We start from the raw sequence: 19,068 nt of genomic DNA on the forward strand, positions 1-19,068 counted from the left end.
GGGGTACATCCTGGCCAGGTCATCACAGGGCTGACACATAGACACAGACAACCATTCACACTCACATTCACACCTATGGTCAATTTAGAGTCACCAGTTAACCTAACCTGCATGTCTTTGGACTGTGGGGGAAACCAGAGCACCCGGAGGAAACCCACGCGGACAACATGCAAACTCCGCACGGAAAGGCCCTCGCCGGCCACGGGGCTCGAACCCGGACCTTCTTGCTGTGAGGCGACAGCGCTAACCACTACACCACTGTGCCACCCCTTATTTTACTTATTTTGACTGAGAAATGTTTTATTGACAATTTTGATAACCCTTCACTTTTAATCCAGGTCTGTTTCCATCAATGAAGAGTTATAACATCAACGAAACTGTCCTCATGTTAAAACTGTTAATATTATAGTCAGGCTGTCTGTTGTTGCCCAAATGAGGATGGGTTCCCTTTTGAGTCTGATTCCTCTCGAGGTTTCTTCCTCATGTCGTCTGAGGAAGTTTTTCCTTGCCACCGTCGCCACAGGCTTGCTCATTGGGGATAGATTAGGGATAAAATTAGCTCATGTTTTAAGTTGTTCAAATTCTGTAAAGCTGCTTTGCGACAATGTTTATTGTTAAAAGCGCTATACAAATAAACTTGACTTGACTTGACTTGTAGTGTGAAATGTTCTCGGCTGTGTTTTTGTTTAAAAATGTTTTCCAAATTGTAGCTGTGTTTAATTCATATCCAGAAAAATATATATTCCAATATAATATACCCAGCATCTCATCTCATCTCATTATCTCTAGCCGCTTTATCCTTCTACAGGGTCGCAGGCAAGCTGGAGCCTATCCCAGCTGACTACGGGCGAAAGGCGGGGTACATCCTGGCCAGGTCATCACAGGGCTGACACATAGACACAGACAACCATTCACACTCACATTCACACCTATGGTCAATTTAGAGTCACCAGTTAACCTAACCTGCATGTCTTTGGACTGTGGGGGAAACCAGAGCACCCGGAGGAAACCCACGCGGACAACATGCAAACTCCGCACGGAAAGGCCCTCGCCGGCCACGGGGCTCGAACCCGGACCTTCTTGCTGTGAGGCGACAGCGCTAACCACTACACCACTGTGCCACCCCTTATTTTACTTATTTTGACTGAGAAATGTTTTATTGACAATTTTGATAACCCTTCACTTTTAATCCAGGTCTGTTTCCATCAATGAAGAGTTTATAACATCAACGAAACTGTCCTCATGTTAAAACTGTTAATATTATAGTCAGGCTGTCTGTTGTTGCCCAAATGAGGATGGGTTCCCTTTTGAGTCTGATTCCTCTCGAGGTTTCTTCCTCATGTCGTCTGAGGAAGTTTTTCCTTGCCACCATCGCCACAGGCTTGCTCATTGGGGATAGATTAGGGATAAAATTAGCTCATGTTTTAAGTTGTTCAAATTCTGTAAAGCTGCTTTGCGACAATGTTTATTGTTAAAAGCACTATACAAATAAACTTGACTTGACTTGACTTGTAGTGTGAAATGTTCTCGGCTGTGTTTTTGTTTAAAAATGTTTTCCAAATTGTAGCTGTGTTTAATTCATATCCAGAAAAATATATATTCCAATATAATATACCCAGCATAAACATTTTAAATAGATTCTATATTTTTGGTCCATCCATGACATATTACTAAAGTAGCCTATTTACTGTTGTTGATGTGGGTCACTTGCTGTTAGCCAATTCACTTTCTCGTACCAGGAGAGCTGAAAGGAACGAGTATTATTCCCTACCTTTTTCACCAAGTCAATTTGAGGCGTTGGTCTACCCTGATCTTTAATTTTGATTTTTTCCTCGAAAGGAAGACTGGCAAATGGCTTCACCAAAATTAAATCAGCAATGCTTGGCATCCGTGTGCAGCTTTCTTGCTAGCTGACTAGCCCCCTCAAGTTCAAGTTCAGTCACTCAAATAAACGAAATTTCTGGAACTAAGATAGCAAACTTGACAACACTATATTTACACTTTATTTACAATGAAAATATATAGAAACTAAAAAAGCTGGTAGAAACCATATGTAATGAATGAAATTGAAATGTAAGCCGATCTCTTACAATACACCACAGCACTTGCGAATCCTCATGGGACTGAACTGAGATTCACCGCTGCCTGTCTATATTTGAAACGAGCTGTCAATCAAAGAAAATATCCGGCCGCTTTCACCAATCACCAGTCTCCTCGCGGAAAGCTTTACCATGTCCCTCCCACTGTGAGGCTGGGAGTCCGTGGGGCGGGCGTTTTTGCAGTATTTGTCCAATAACCGTCTTGCATTTTGATATTGAAAAGCGCATAGCTCCCAAATGCCATTGAAGTCCACTGAGGCTGGGAGTCCGTGGAACTCCGTGGGCGGGCGTTTTCACAGTATTTGTCCAATAATCGTCTTGCATTTTGATATTGAAAAGCGCATAGCTCCCAAATGCCATTGAAGTCCACTGAGGCTGGGCTGCATCGCGTTGTCACGAGGGGGAAAAACTCATGCACACATTAGGCGAACTGGGGAAAGTTATAACGGAATGATTTCGCACTGTAGTTGGGTTGAGCACATATATTTATATGATTCTGGATCTGAAATAGCAATGTTATAAGGTCGGCTATAACATAAGCCTAGCACAAGTCACCCTACACGATGTTGGTCATTTTTAGAGGAGGCTGAGCCTCCCTCGTTGTCTTAGAGCAATCGCCCGTGACACACACATACTCTCAACATTCATTTGCACACTGAACTCAGGGACTGCACATTTCACTTTACCTCGCTCATTTGCACTATTCCGCACTACCTCACCTTAACAGCTATTAGTTTATTGTTTATACTGGTTATTTCATGTTTACCTGCTATACCTCAAGTGCCCTTGACTGTTTATTTTATTTCCTTTTGCTCCAGTTTATATATTTGTGTGTGTGTGTGTGTGTGTATATGAGTGTTTAGTCTATGTCTATTTCTTATCTAGAGTGTTTATACTGTTTATATTGTTTATTTCAATTATTCTATTTTTTATTTATTGCATTGCCTGTTTGCACTGTGGGTCAGAGAGGACAGAAATTTCATCTGTGCTGTATGTCGAGCATGTATAGCATATTTGACAATAAAGTTGACTTGACTTGACTTGAGATGTCCTGACATTTTCCTTTAAAATTTGCTGGTATAATTCAGAATTCATTGTTCCATCAATGATGGCAAGCCGTCCTGGCCCAGATGCAGATACTACCACCACCATGTTTCACAGATGGGATAAGGTTCTTATGCTGGAATGCAGTGTTTTCCTTTCTCCAAACATAATGCTTCTCATCTAAACCAAAAAGTTCTATTTTGGTCTCATTCGTCCACAAAACATTTTTCCAATAGCCTTCTGGCTTGTCCACGTGATCTTTAGCAAACTGCAGATGAGCAGCAATGTTCTTTTTGGAGAGCAGTGGCTTTCTCCTTGCAACCCTGCCATGCACACCATTGTTGTTCAGTGTTCTCCTGATGGTGGACTCATGAATATTAGCCAATGTGCGAGAGGCCTTCAGTTGCTTAGAAGTTACCCTGGGGTCCTTTGTGACCTCGCCGACTATTACACACCTTGATCTTTGTTGGTCGACCACTCCTGGGGAGGGTAACAATGGTCTTGAATTTCCTCCATTTGTACACCATCTGTCTGACTGTGGATTGGTGGAGTCCAAACTCTTTAGAGATGGCTTTGTAACCTTTTCCAGCCTGATCAGTGTCAACAACGCTTTTTCTGAGGTCCTCAGAAATCTCCTTTGTTTGTGCCGTGATGCACTTCCACTAACGTGTTGTGAAGATCAGACTTTGATAGATCCCTGTTCTTTAAATAAAACAGGGTGCCCATTCACACCTGATCGTCATCCCATTGATTGAAAACACTTGACTCTAATTTCACCTTCAAATTAACTGCTAATCCTAGAGGTTCACATACTTTTGCCACTCACAGATATGTAATATTGGTTCATTTTCCTCAATAAATAAATGACCAAGTATAATATTTTTGTCTCGTTTATTTAACTGGGTTCTCTTTATCTACTTTTAGGACTTGTGTGAAAATCTGATGATGTTTTAGCTCATATTAATGCAGAAATATAGAAAATTCTAAAGGGTTCACAAACTTTCAAGCACCACTGTATATATTTTTCTTTTCGTGCCATGAGGGGGCTCCGAGCAGAAATACCTCCAATCCACATGGGGGCGATACTTCACTCATAGTTCAGGAAGTACAAGGAACCTGTATCATATCGAGCCATGTCGTTGTAAATGCGTTGTGCATTTTTGCAACGTTTTTGAGACTCTTATAGAAGCTAAGTCGCTAAAATTCTGAGATTCAATCTAATACATTTAGCGAGTAGCTAGAGTGTTCCATAAAAGAAGCGTTCTTAGCGAAAACTCGCGCTCTGTCTTTTTGTTAGCGAATAGTTTTGGGACGTAGTCAGGATTAAATGAAATCATGGCGGATGTTACAGCGCGTAGCTTGCAGTACGAATATAAAGCGGTAAGTGTGACATTCGTTATTTCTGAATAATTTTTGCTTTTAGTATTACGCTATTCGCTTTATGTACACTACCGTTCAAAAGTCAGGGGTCATTTTGAAATGTCCTTATTTTTGAAAGAAAAGCACTGTTCTTTTCAATGAAGATCACTTTAAACTAATCAGAAATGCACTCTATACATTGCTAATGTGGTAAATGACTATTCTAGCTGCAAATGTCTGGTTTTTGGTGCAATATCTCCATAGGTGTATAGAGGCCCATTTCCAGCAACTCTCACTCCAGTGTTCTAATGGTACAATGTGTTTGCTCATTGCCTCAGAAGGCTAATGGAGGATTAGAAAACCCTTGTACAATCATGTTAGCACAGCTGAAAACAGTTTAGCTCTTTAGAGAAGCTATAAAACTGACCTTCCTTTGAGCAGATTGAGTTTCTGGAGCATCACATTTGTGGGGTCGATTAAATGCTCAAAATGGCCAGAAAAATGTCTTGACTATGTTTTCTATTCATTTTACAACTTATGGTGGTAAATAAAAGTGTGACTTTTCATGGAAAACACAATTGTCTGGGTGACCCCAAACTTTTGAACGGTAGTGCATATTGATTGATGTAGTTAATTTTAAGTTTCTTTCGGTGGAATCTGCTCGAAAGTTAACGCATGTGGTATTTTAGTTGCTTGGTTGTTACAGAATACTTTAGGGAATGTTTAGCAGTTGTGTTTTTTTGCTCAGTATTGTGTTTTCTCTACAGAACTCAAACTTGGTGTTGCAAGCGGATCGCTCCCTGATCGACCGCACACGGAGAGATGAACCCACTGGCGAGGTCTTGTCACTGGTTGGGAAGTTGGAGGGAACAAAAATGGGTGATAAGAGTCAGAGAACAAAACCACAAATGTTGGAAGAAAGGAGGGCAAAGTATGTGTTTTTGTTTCTAGTTCTTACTGTGTTACTCCAAAACCTAACCAATATGTTACACGTCTAATGTCTACTGTTTTCATTAATACTTTTACGCCTGGATCTAGCTAAACTACGTTTCAGTATACTGTACATTAGTGTATATGAGTGGTGACACTTGACTTGTCTGTGTTATCTAGGAGAAGAAAGCGAGATGAGGACAGACATGATATTAATAAAATGAAAGGGTTCACTCTCCTGTCTGAGGGCATTGATGACATGGTGGGTATTGTTTACAAGCCCAAGACCAAAGAGACCAGAGAAACATATGAAATCCTCCTGAGCTTCATCCAGGCTGCACTTGGAGATCAGGTAATAACTAGTGATTAATAGGAAGGGTGGGGTATCATTTTATTTATTTATTCCCCTCCCCTGATACTGGTGCTAAAATTATGCTTTTAAAAGGTGCCTGAACTGATACTTAAAGAGCATATTCTGGACCAATTTATTTATTTAATATGAAAGTATGTCCCTTTACACACTTATCCAGAAGGTTATTTTGCACAAGGCCATCTGTCTACAGCAGAAAAAAAATAAAATAACAAAACGCGTCTGGAAAAATCCCAAGGGAGTCTGGAGCCATATTCGTGACGTCACCTGCAGAAGCGCCAGTAGGCTGCGTGAGCTTTGCACGGTTTCAGTGCACAGCCTGTGTAGACCAAGCGCTCCCATTTCTCTCTCATTGTCCGGTCTTTTGGGAAACGATGAGTACTAATCCCATCAAGATTGGTCTTGCTACACCCTCCTACGATACATCTGTTAACCATTTTAATAATTACGTAATAACGAAGAAATTTGCAGAAAACCGCCAGGTCATTTTCTCATAAACCAGCGCTGGCATAGGATTTAAGGCCAATTTATGCTGACAACGCAGTCCTCACAGACGGTGTCGCAGATAGCATCTGCGTAGCCCCCCACCTTCGCAGACTCTCTGCGCGCACCTCCCAAAAATTGTGACCACCGCAGAAGCCTCGCAGACAAGAGGGCTCTGATTGGTCCACTCTACATCCACTGTACACGCACTTCCGCTTCCCTACTTTCCCAGTTTGCTTTGTTTTCACTACCGCCATTTTTAAAAACACGAGCGAAGATGGAGCAGCACAAAGAGCGGTTGATCAAGGAAGTACGTACATCTATATGACTCCAGTTCTAGTCATTATAAGTAACCGGAGGATAAACACTCCACTAACCACACCCACCAACTAATCCTAGCAATTTCGTGACTTCGCACCCCCTTGCGTTGTAGCGGTGAATAACATCGCGCACGCCTATTACTCCCTGCTCAACGATAAATTACAACTGTCTGCGAAAAGCTGTCTGCGAAAGCCTTGTCGCAAGAGCATGCAGAGGCCTTTAGAGAGGTGTCCCGCACGCGACGTCACGAAAATCAGTGTTTCCCGGGAAATCCAAATGCCAAGTTTTTTCAGAGGCGGACCAATTTGCCTCAAATGGCTTGATTTCAACTGATTTTTTTCTGGTACTGCGCAAGGTAAAAAAAAAAAAAAAAAATTGCACAAAATGTGACCAGATATTTGACCAAAGTTTAATATAAAATGGGAGAATTACATTGATCTTGCTCCTGAATTTACCTGTGATATATACTTTAAGAAACGCACAACATGAAGATTGATGAAACGTTAAGGCTTTTTTTTTTTTTTTAATTTCTAAGGCAAATTTGAACTTCAAATTGAATTAGGCTTAAGGTGTCTACTGGTAGGTGTGTGTTGCTGTCAGAGCAAGCGTAATGTATGAGGGATGGTACATGAGTGATCAGCTATCGGCTCATGTACAACTTGATTTCGTGGAATAGCTGTTATTTATATAAATAAATAAGCATGCTATGTATGATAAGTGAGTGAAATAACTTATAGCCACATTCACTGGATTTTGAGAAACAGCATTTTTATTTTTTGCAAATTTGATAAATAAAAACTATTCAAAACATCTGACGATCATTTCCACTTAGAATGTAAACAAACCAGCAAAATGACAGTAGCAATTTGTGAAAAATGTAGTAATAATAATTCTTGAAAAATAAAGGTGTTCTTACTAGGGCTGTGCGATATATCGAATATACTCGATATATCGCGAAAATTCTGTGTGTGATACATAAAATTATATCGTAACTATCGAGTATTTTATGGTCATCTTCCGACTTGCGTTTGTTTAAAACATTTTCCGGTGGTTTTCTCCCTGTCCCTCAGGCAGTAACGTGAGAGGCTGCCTAAGGGTAAAGAAAACAATAATGTCACGCACTTACCAACCAATCCTGGGCGACATCTCGGTGCTGAAAGGAACTTCCGGGAAGATTTTCTAGTTTTGGTTGTGTTGCCAGATTGGGCGGTTTTAAGTGCATTTTGGCGGGTTTTGAACATATTTTGAGCTGGAAAACGTTAGCAGTATCTGGCAACACTGCCGGCGGGAAGATTTCCTAGTTCCGGTTTACAGCGCTGACTCAGTTCGTGCAATCGCTGGTGTTGCATAGGCTACCGTGTAAGCTCTGTCAATTTCAGTGACAAATTAAAAATGGAAGCGGACGAATTGGTTCCTAAAAGAACTAGTAAGGGGTCAGTCATCTGGCATTTTTTGGATATCGCGAGGAGGACGTGGAACAGCAAATGTCAATTTGTAAAGTGTGAAAAAAAAAAAAAACCTGTCATCACGAAAGGCAGCAGCAGTACAAATATGTTCCATCACCTGAAAACTCACCCGGTACAGTATGAAGAGTCTCCTAAACTCCGAACTACTTGCCCACGAGCTAACCCCCCCCAAGCTAAACAAACGACCATAGCGGCCTCATTCTCCAAAGCCACCCCATATGAGAAAACGAGTCAGAGATGGAGAGCTATAACGGATGCAATCACTAACTTCATTGCCAAAGACATGATCCCAGTTAGTATAGTGGAAAAACCAGGCTTCCAAAAATTACTAAACACACTCGATCCCAAATATGAGTCGCCTGGTCGCAGACATTTTACAGAGAAGGCAATACCGGAATTATACACATCTAAGAGGCAGAGCCAGAAAACATTCAGTTCAAAAGTGTGCAAAGAGAAATTGTTTTGCAGATCTCTCTCTCCTCTCCCTCTCTCTCTCCCTCTCTCTCTCTCTCTCTCTCTCTCTCTCTCTCTCTCTCTATTGTGAATGTTCCAGTGGTTCTCAGTAGTCAGGTTAATAGCTTGGAGATCTATTTTTTAAAATAATTTAATGAAAGAGCACTTTTCTTATTTAGGCTAAATGTCTTTCTCAGTGTTGAGCTTGCACTGATTTGATTTGAGTTCTGAGCAGCTCTGTATTGTGTTGCCCCTTTGTTGCAATTTTCAAGATTGTTTTTGCAGTTTGTGCCACATCTTTGTTGAATAAAAATAGTTTTATTTCAACTCTGTGATTAATCACTAACATGAAAATGTAAAATGTGTTGTTGAAAACCACCTGTAAAGTTAACCAAGAATGTTATTTAATCTGCAGGGATTGTAGTGAAAACAGTAAAGAGTAAAAGTTAGATTTCATGGGGTCCTTTAGAGGAGATTTAAATATATCGAGATATACAGGCTTTCGTCTAAACGGGGTAACGGGGGCGCTGCGCCCTCTTACTCTCGGCGTGCGCCCCCTTACCGACTCCGTGAAAACATCCCAGCAACACTACGTGACTGTGTCTGATCATCAAATACGTTATAATTGCTCCAAAAATATTCCAATCATAGTAGATACACCGCCAGACGGTGCAAAAACAATCCGAATTGGCGTTTTCCAGACTGAGGCGCCATGTTGTTTAGTTGTTTACTTGTTGCGGCTGCTCTCGCGAGATTTGACATGGGTTACATACAAGGTCAGCTGACTTGTAGAGCGAGATTTCTCGAGACTGAATGACCTTTCACCCACTGGCGCGGGAGCTTTTGACAGAAGTAGTTCGCGAGTTGTTTTTGTTGACACTTGGTCATTTAAAGATGTCATCCCGCGGCACGAAGCGGAAGAAACCCAAAGACTGTCCGGGGCAGAAGATGATTACTTCTTTCTTTTTCAATGTTGACAGACAATTTGTTACAATTTCCCTCTCAGATAGCCTCAGAATGTCCCATTGGAGCATTTTTCAAAGGCTTTGCACGGCGGGGGGGGGACAACCGGCACCATCCCCCCCCCCCCGCTTCGCTCCCTCACCATGGTGAGCGCCCTCATACTAAATTTTTCTAGAAAAAACCCTGATATATATCGTATATCATGAAATGGAGAAAATGTATTGGGATATTCATTTTTTCCCATATCGCACAGCCCTAGTTCTTACCATCAGAAACTTTTCCATATTGTGGCGTTTTGTATTTTTCCTGACTTTGTTTTTGAGTAAAGTTTTTATTTCATCCTCGGTTGGTTCAGGAACACATTCGCCATTGTGTTTTTCTCTACTCACGGTATAGACCCCTTGTGTATGACGTCGCACATCACGTGATAATTCCACCTGGGGGTCAAAGAGACGCTGTCTTTCGTGTAAGCAAGGCTTCATCTGTCTTCAATATGGTTCATTTTTATGCTGTTTTTGGTTGTTCAAATCGAGAAGAAGATAAAATGCATTACCGTCTCCCTGCTATCAAGAAAAATGTTAGAGAAGCAAATACTTCAAGAACAACAAAGAAATGAGTGGTTAAAGAGAATACGACGAGGAGCTAAGCCTGAAAACTCCAGAGAAATTTGCGATTGTATTTAAAATGTATTTTTTTAAAAATAGAAGTGAGTATGGAAGAGTTTGCTTAAGAATCTCGTTTTGTATTTTTTTCTGCTCGCATTCAAGTTAGCTTCTTCATGGAAGTCTTTTGATTTTCTTACAGGTGAAGCAGCTTCCTTATTCGACACGGAAAACCCATATCGGTTTCAAACAACTTGGACATTAACTCGGTAACAAAACAAACTCAACAAGGAGTGACGTGTGGTTATATCCTGAAAGAACAGAAAAGATTAAGAGCAGAGAGCACTGAAGCTGTGTGTCTGTTATCCGAGGAACCCAGTCCTATGCAAAATGTCACCATGGAGTCAGGGTGTAGCATGGGTTTCCCCAAAGCGTTTTAGCGTATTGGGCCCGATACGCTTGCTCTGCCTGCTGATACACTTAGTCGCTTTAGTTAAAATCCGATACGCTTAGATTTATACTGATACATTAAAATTTCCGACTGACAAGTAACTAGATACATAGGAGAGCAAATAACAGATCCATTTACAGACTGATTGATATTTGTGTTAAACAAGTGGTCTTTTTCCCCAATGTTTGTGTTGATTCTGTCAAAGTAATATGTCCGCATGGTATGATGTAAACAAACTATAATCTGTTGGCTGTGTCAAGATCACGTGTTCAAACCGTCCAATAAAAATATCGAATGAAAACGTCAAACATCCAGGAAGTTTCCGATTCATTATAAGCGATCTCATTGGCTGCCGATGTTGCCCCCCACCAGATGGACAAAGCCGACTGACTTTAATAAGCGAGGAGAAGACTCACTGGACAATTTGATCCACATCAGCATGGATGACAGCGAGATGGACTATGAGAGGGTTGCCCAACATTGGGCCAAGCAAAAGCCAAGGAAAATTAATCTGCTTTAAAGGAGTAGAAAACTTAATTCATTAGTTTGGGTTTGCAGAAAGATCATGTACTTATAAACACTCTCACGAAGTGAAGTTGTCCAAATGTGTCAAATATAGCATAATTTCAAATAATCATCATAAGCATTTTTGGCAGTATGATGTCACTGGGATCCATTTAACAAAAGAAGGCTCCGGATTATTCTTTTGTTAAAGGCTCACCGTGACATCACGCTGCCAAATATGCTTATCATTATTATTTGAAATTATGCTACATTTGACACTTATTAACACAACCTCTTCATGAATGTGTTTATAAATACATAATCTTTCTGCAAACTTAAGTGTATGAATTAAGTTTTCTTTTCCTTTATATGTTTTAATCTTAATCTAGTCCATTTAATAAAGTGCCAAAATTTAAACTTTAATATGCAGTTGCCTTACTTTTCAGTGCATTTTAGTTACACATATATTATGGTATCAGAAACATTCTAAATCATTACAGTTATAGTAATACAGCAGCTTTATTTTAAGGTGGCAGTTCTGAGGTTCAGATCCCTTTGTGATCAACAGGAGGTCATGATGATCGAGTCTCTTCATTGGATTGCATAAGATGGAGCAAACCACTGTTCATATTTTCATGCACATTTTTGTTACAACACTACTTGATCATAGATAATTAAGTGCAAGATATCCCCATCGATTTTCAAATCTCTCGTATACCCAAGTAATCTATAACAAAACAGTTTAACTTGCATGTTGAACTTTAAGGTGAAATTTCAAATATGTATACATTAATACTATTTAGGTCAGAAATCATTGAAGCACTGTTAAAATCTATCCGATAATCATGTATCTAAAACCTCTGAGACCCTGAAAATGCACCAGAGAGCATCTATTTTCAAAAAATTTTCTGGGGGGGCATGCCCCCGGACCCCCCTAGTTTCGCTTCACACCATTGGCGCTCAATTGTCTGTGTTTTATCATGCCAGAATTTAGGGCTTTAATTTTTTTTTCTGGGGAAAACACTGCTGTAGTCATGACCCTACAGTTTGGGAGTGTTTGATGCACACACAGACTGAACTTTACAACAGCTGCCTGCATGTGAAGTGGAAATAAATCGACTATAGCAGGAAAAAAAAAAACTATTTTGGATAAAATCGTTACTGTCCGTTACACACTTATCAACATGTGACTCTGTTGTGTCTTCTGAATAGAGAATAAATGAAAAGGGAACTGAACATTAACAGTTGATTGAAATTATTACAAGGGTGATTATAGTTGCTATATGACCAACCACAACTGGAATGTGCCGATTCTGTTAGTTTGTAACTACTGTACAAACCACTATTATTTAAAATTAAAGCTTACAATGTTGTTGGAAAGTCTAGAGTAAGATATTTATTTTACAATAACACTTCAGATATTGTTTTAACAATAAGTGTCACTGTATAAATTAGAGAATGCAGATAGCTGTGTAACTAGATGTCCGTGGAGTTGCTGAGACATGCAGGGTCAGGGATACCATTGAGCCCACAGTTCAGGTAGGAGTCCTTTTGAGAGTAAATGCTTTTGGCTTCCTCAACGTTCTGCTCCCAAAAGCTGATGTCCGGGGGGGGGTCTTTACACAAAGGTTTTCTTGCTTGCTTTTGTGGTCCCCCCCCCTCCCCCATTTTATTTATTTTATTTTTTAAATTTTTATTAAATTCAGCTGTTCTTCTGTGTTGGGACTTTTCAGGGAAAAAGAAGGTATGTCCCAACATGTAGCTAACGCTCGGCCACAAATCTGCACCGTCGCACCAGTCATTTTGAGGAATTTTGTATGGATCATAACGGCTAATAAACTCTAAGTTCCACATATCAATTATTCGCTTCTTCCTGACTAAGATTATTCAAATAATCTGGTAGGAGAGCTTTTTTTTAGCTGTAGTTTTCTTCAGGCAACAGACACTGGTCATTTTTGCTTGACTTCAGTATGTGAACAGTATGGAAACAAAGTTTGCTTGTCCCCCAGGCGTAGGGTAGCGATGGTTGCTAAGGTAAATGTGACATCAGTGCAAGGGGTCTATATGAGCTGATAGCCTAGTAGTAGAGTAGCCAATTGGAGCGTGTGATTGCTCATATCCAGTGAATGTAGATTGTGTGTGTATTAACCACTGCATACCAGGAACACCCCTCAAGATTTTGGAGGTGCTCAGACCCAGTCATCTAGCCATCACAGTTTGGCCCCTGTCAAAGTCGCTCAGATCCTTACGTTTGCCCGTTTTTCCTGCTTCCAACACGTCAACTTCAAAAACCGACACTTCTCTTGCCGTCGAATGTATCGTGTATTCCATCCCTTGACAGGCGCCATTGTCATGAGAGAATCCATGTTATTCATGTTACCCGTCAATGGATATATAGATCTCACATACACACACCCCGATTGTATAGGAACTGGCTTTCGGTACCCAACCCTATTTATAGGTCACTTGTTAGATTGTTCTTTTCTTGGCTGAGACAACAGTTCCACAACGTCCTGTGCTTTGCATCATCAGTAATTCAAATTTATAGACACTTTGTACAAATACCCTCAATTCTGTTTCCTACTCAGCCAAGAGACATCCTGTGTGGGGCTGCTGATGAAGTCTTGGCTGTATTAAAAAATGACAAGATGAGAGATAAGGAAAGACGGCGAGAGGTTGAGCAGCTGCTTGGCCCTGCAGATGACACTCGTTACCATGTCCTCGTCAACCTGGGCAAGAAGATCACAGACTATGGAGGAGACAAGGAGCTCCAAAATATGGGTAAGACTGAATTTCTGTCACAGCATGAGAATATTAAGTGCTTATGTCATCCAAATGAGACGCCTGAAATAATCAAATGCATGTCTTTTTTTTAATTAAAAGCAATCTATACACTTGGTGAGACTAGAGTTGTCACAATACTAGAATTTCAAACTTGATACTGATACCCAGGAAAATACTTGATACCATTTTTTATAAAATCAAGTTTAGAACAATACGAAAAATCATTGGCATAACCAAGTTGTCTGTAATACAAAAAAGTAACATAACTCTGTGTGTATAATTAAAAAAAAAAAAAAATCAGGGCTAAAAATTAACGTCAGTGCTTGGTTGCCACTTGGGCCAGTATCCCTGAATTCTTAGTTGCTCAGACCAAAATAAAGTGGCCCTTAAATTTCCTCTAGGCGAACACAAATTTAAAACCATTTCTACTTGAATGACACGCCATGGTGTTTAACATAGGCCCCCAGAAACGGATTAATCAACAACATTGTGTGTAATTGCTGTTTGAATATTGTACATTAAATATTACATTACATTAGTCATTTAGCTGATGTTTTTATTCAAAGCAAGTAACAAGTGCAGGTAGCTAAGAGAATCCAAGAGTGCTGAACTACTAGTGTAAACAAAGCCTACAAATACCATCTGATATCTGGAATGATCAGGGTAATTAAGAAGTTGAAGCTTGAACAAATGCATAGACAAGGAATTATTTACATATGGTATGTTTGTTTCCAAAGTTTGACAGCATTTGCATCTGCATTAAAATAGTTAGCCTATGCTTCTCTGACCAAGCTTTTGCTTCTTCAGCTGAGACTAGAGACATCATGGTACAGTAGGCTGGTAGAGTTCTATTAGACAAGAGCTAGGTGCTGATGGTTATTATGGTGTTTGGCAGATGCTTTTGTCCAAAGCAACTTACTGTGTGTGTGTGTGTGTGTGTGTGTGTATAATATATATAAATGCACAACCCCAATTGTATACATGAAGTTACATGAACATGAAGTTACCTTAAAATATAATATAAATGCCTCAGCTTTCATGTAAAAAAAAAAACTATTAATACTAGTACTGTGTGCAGGCAGTCTCTCCTGAAGACTAAATTAAACAATTATAAACTAATAAAATAAATGGCTCAGGCTTCATAGAAGAAAAAAAAACAATTTGAACAGAATCTCACAGTATGATGCTGAAGCTGCCAAAACAATGGAAAATAAAATACCATTTTGGCAAAAATGTTGGCATCCATTAATTTCTTGTATCAAGTAAAAAAAATAATGTAACGTGCACACAGTCCTTCACTGTAAACATAACACTTCAGTAACAGAATTTAAGCCTATATAAACACTGACTTGCACATGCTGCTTCTCTTGAACGTATACACGGAAGTAAGGCGGAAGGTAGTTTGTTGACGTTACCTCAAGACGACGCCAACGATTGGTCAAATTTGCGGGAAAGTTGCGGTGATTGGATATAATTGCAACACCGCCCTGAATTTGCGGGGATTGGTTGAATTTGCGTTGAAGTTGCAAATCGCAACATTGCGAAATCCTGGAGGGTCTGCCTAGTACAGTGGACACTGGGACAGACAGGCGGGATCACGTTCGTTTTTATTTTTAACCTTTATGAACAAAACATGCTTTTCAGCAGTCTCAAAAATAAACTTGTGTGCAACTGCACAGACGTGATTTCAGCTAGGAGAAGAGATCCTTGCTCTCTGCTCCTCTCCCCTTTTATCGCCTCCTTACTGCACACAGACAGTACATTAATTTACAACAGGCGCTTCCACTTTGCCACTCACCTTCCCTGGCCTCACTCTCCATTCACAAACCAGTGCTTGACCATGCCCCTGCTGCCACAAGGACTTTGGCAATTTTCTTTAAATTTTAGGTTAATTGAAGTGATGTAGTGCGTAGGGATGGATCACGATGTTTGAATAATCATTAAAATATTTAAAAAAAAAAATTTGAGTAGTTCATGTGACTATCCTCTTGTCTTAAATGTTTTCTTGTGCTTTTTTTTATTTATTTATTTTTAATTTTATTTTAACCAGCACCAAGGAATCTGCTAGTAAATAATGCATTATTCCTGGCAGAAGGTGGTGGTAGTGTATCTAAAAGCTGGTTGCCAACAGCTGTTAATCAACAGAAGATGAGCACATTACGAAAAGGTGCCGGTAAAATGCGTGTAGTGCTGAGAGACTAGATACTGCTGTACAAACAGGAGAAACATGCAAAACCAAAAACACAATGTGTCGTGCAAACTCTACTAGGTTAAGCTCTTGCTCTGTGTGTGCACACAAATGATTGAACAGTTCACAGCAAATATCATATGGTATTTTTTTGCTTGAAATGCCCATCCCTAATCGTGGCACAGGGCTTCATAACACGGTCCAGCTCAGCATGAATGAACTTTGTTGCCAGTTGCTTTCATTGAGTTGAGCTAATTTGTTGACTTGGTTTTTGACAGCTGATATTTTTGCTCTGTCTTTGTTAGGTTGTTCACATGAAATATCCTCAGCCACTGCTTAAAATGTTTGAAAGTTTTTTTTTTTTTTTTAATTCTAAGTATCTGAATAAAGCCTTTCATTTTTTCCCCCCAATACAGATGACAACATCGATGAAACGTATGGCGTAAATGTGCAGTTTGAATCTGATGAAGAGGTGAGTTTCTATTTAAAAAAAAAATTAACAAAAGTCGCTAGAAAACATTGGTGAAATACAATCATTTTTCAAATAATTCCCCCCTCCCCCCACAACCACTCATGTACATCTAAGTGCATTATGATGAACATACAAAAAGATGAATGAATTATAAAGTTTGATAATGGCTGTAGTACAGCAATTCTACAGAATAAAAAAAATTTTTTTTATGACTTTATGTAGGGCTGCTCATGTCTGTATATCTGTGTAAGGCTGCCATGTTCATGGATTTTCTGGTCAGAACTTAAGGTTTTCAGAATTTATAATCGGTTTTCCAGGTTTTATAAAAGGTTTGTGGACCCTCCAAGTGTGTGTTTTTATCTTTTCTAGTTTGAAATAAAGCGTAAGAGCAGTCATCTAACTAATGAAGCTTGGGGTGGCAGCATCATGTTCTGTGGCCCTTTTGCAGAAAAAAGGACTGGTGTACTTCAGAAAATGTTATGAGGAAGGAGGGCTGTCTTGACCTACTGTAGCAATACTGCAAGAGATCAGCCAGAAAGTTAAAGCTGTCATAATTTGGTCTTCCATTAAGACAGTAATTCCTATCCCCAAAGCTGTCGTAAAATGGCTTAAAGAGAAGACAAGTATTGGAGTAGCCATCACAAAGCATGACTTGAATCCGGAAGAAAATTTGTATTGACTGATCTGAAAAACCGGGTTCAAGCAAATACGTCCACAGACTGGAGTTACATCAGTTTTGTCTGGAACAGTAAGCCACAATTCTGGTAAAGTGTTGAGAATCTTGGAAGCCTACACCAAGCATCTGATTTGAAGCACAAACAATTAAAAGGCAGCATAGCCAAATCGTAACAAAGGGTCTTCTTTATCAAGCTTTTTATTACATTGTGCGTAAATGTTTGCATGAACCAAACTGAACAATGCCCTGTTAGAAAAGTAGAAAGGCATCCATCCAGGGAAGCCAATGGTCCTCGGCACACTAGAGATACTACAACACACTGCAACTTGAGACACATCGATCGTTTATCAGTCACGTATGCCCCTTTTCCACCAAATCAGTTCCACGGCTGGTTTGGGGCCAGTGCTTAGTTTGGAACTGGGTTTTCTGTTTCCACTGACAAAGAACTGGCTCTGGGGCCAGAAAAAACGGTTCCAGGCTAGCACCAGCTCTTTGCTGGGCCAGAGGAAAGAACTGCTTACGTCAGCGGGGGGGCGGAGTTGTTAAGACCAACAACAATAACAAGACTGCCAAAGCCAACATAACACTGGCTAATGTTAGCTCATAACAAAGGCTTACATAACCGTCTCACATTCAGTGTAAGTAAGAGTCAAAACGTTATTAGGTTATTACCTGTCTCCTAGAACGTAATCGCCATCCACTCAAAACCTGTTGATCAACACAAACATATTGGATCTGCCGTTTTCTGATCCCAATGAAGCACCGTAAAGCCAGAAGCAGCAGCTGTACAAATGCGAAGTCATCCATTATTGTTGCTGCTGCTGCTTCTTCTGTGGTGTTGTTGCTTCGGTGTTCACGCCAAGGTTTATGCAAACGTAGCGATGTAACTGATGTATGTAATGACGTGGCTCCACTTAGCACCCCGAGCTATGGAAAAGCAAACTGGTTCTCAGCTGGCTCGCAAGTTGAACGAGTTGTGAACCAGCACTGGCCCCGAACCAGCCCTGGAACTGATTTGGTGGAAAAGGGGTAATAGTGCACTAATAAACTATTGCACAGCAATAAAAGATGCAACTTCAAACAGGCTTGTACGGCACCCCAGCCAACACTAAATATCCCTAATTATTCTATCCACGTTCACTGGATATGAGCAATTGCATGCTCTGATTGGCTACTCTACTACAAGGCTATCAGCTCGTATACCATGAGTAGAGAAAAACAAAATGGAGGTGCATTTTGCTGAACCAGCGAAGGACGAAATAAGAACTACTCGAAAACGAAACCCCCCAAAATACAAAAAAAGCAGCAAAATATGAATTGAAGGTATTTGATGGTAACTTTTTTTTTTTAATAAAATGTATTTTTAAAATTTGAAGTATAGAAGTCAATTTGGGGCCCCTCTGGTGCAGTCTTGGCATGACAAAGCAGTTCGGAGGAGCTCTTAAAATAAGGTGTTTTAGGTAGTGAATTTCTGAAAAAGGAATCTGTCAACTCAAATCATTTCAAGAAAATTCATTATTTTATAGCACATGCAGGTTTTGTACCTAAAGGTAAATGAGGATTATGCCGCTTTTCCACTACAAACGCGGCTGAGTTGGGCTGAGCCGTGCTGTGCTGAGTTGGGCTGAGTCGAGCTGAGTGGGGCTGTTGGAGTTGCATTTCGACTACAACCGTGCTGAACCGTGCTGGCTGGAAGTGGGTGGACACATTGGGTGGAGTTAGCGAAAGTGGGTGGATGTCACGTGATGTCGTTAGGCGGCGCAAACAGTGACATCAGTGATCTTTTAAGCGGTAGTCTCACGACCCGGATAGTAAACAATAAACATGGAGTCGTTAGTGTTGCTGGTCTTGGTGCTGTGGCTTGTTGTCACCGACAACGCCAACAGATACTGGCAAGAGCGTA

The 19,068-nt window shown here is 40.2% G+C and overlaps 1 protein-coding gene across 1 annotated transcript in view; it reads left to right on the plus strand.

Moving 5' to 3' along the window:
- The first annotated feature begins 4,253 nt into the window (after positions 1 to 4,253).
- snrnp200 (small nuclear ribonucleoprotein 200 (U5)) overlaps positions 4,254 to 19,068 on the plus strand; it is a 153,248-nt gene continuing 138,433 nt past the window's right edge. Inside the window, exons 1-5 of the mRNA XM_060931753.1 lie at positions 4,254 to 4,523; positions 5,270 to 5,433; positions 5,613 to 5,784; positions 13,634 to 13,826; positions 16,434 to 16,489. Coding sequence (XP_060787736.1) covers positions 4,479 to 4,523; positions 5,270 to 5,433; positions 5,613 to 5,784; positions 13,634 to 13,826; positions 16,434 to 16,489 — 630 coding nt within the window. The 5' untranslated portion in view covers positions 4,254 to 4,478. The remainder of the gene's footprint in view (positions 4,524 to 5,269; positions 5,434 to 5,612; positions 5,785 to 13,633; positions 13,827 to 16,433; positions 16,490 to 19,068) is intronic.

Source organism: Neoarius graeffei, chromosome 10 (genome assembly GCF_027579695.1).
Source record: "Neoarius graeffei isolate fNeoGra1 chromosome 10, fNeoGra1.pri, whole genome shotgun sequence".
NCBI lineage: Eukaryota > Metazoa > Chordata > Actinopteri > Siluriformes > Ariidae > Neoarius > Neoarius graeffei.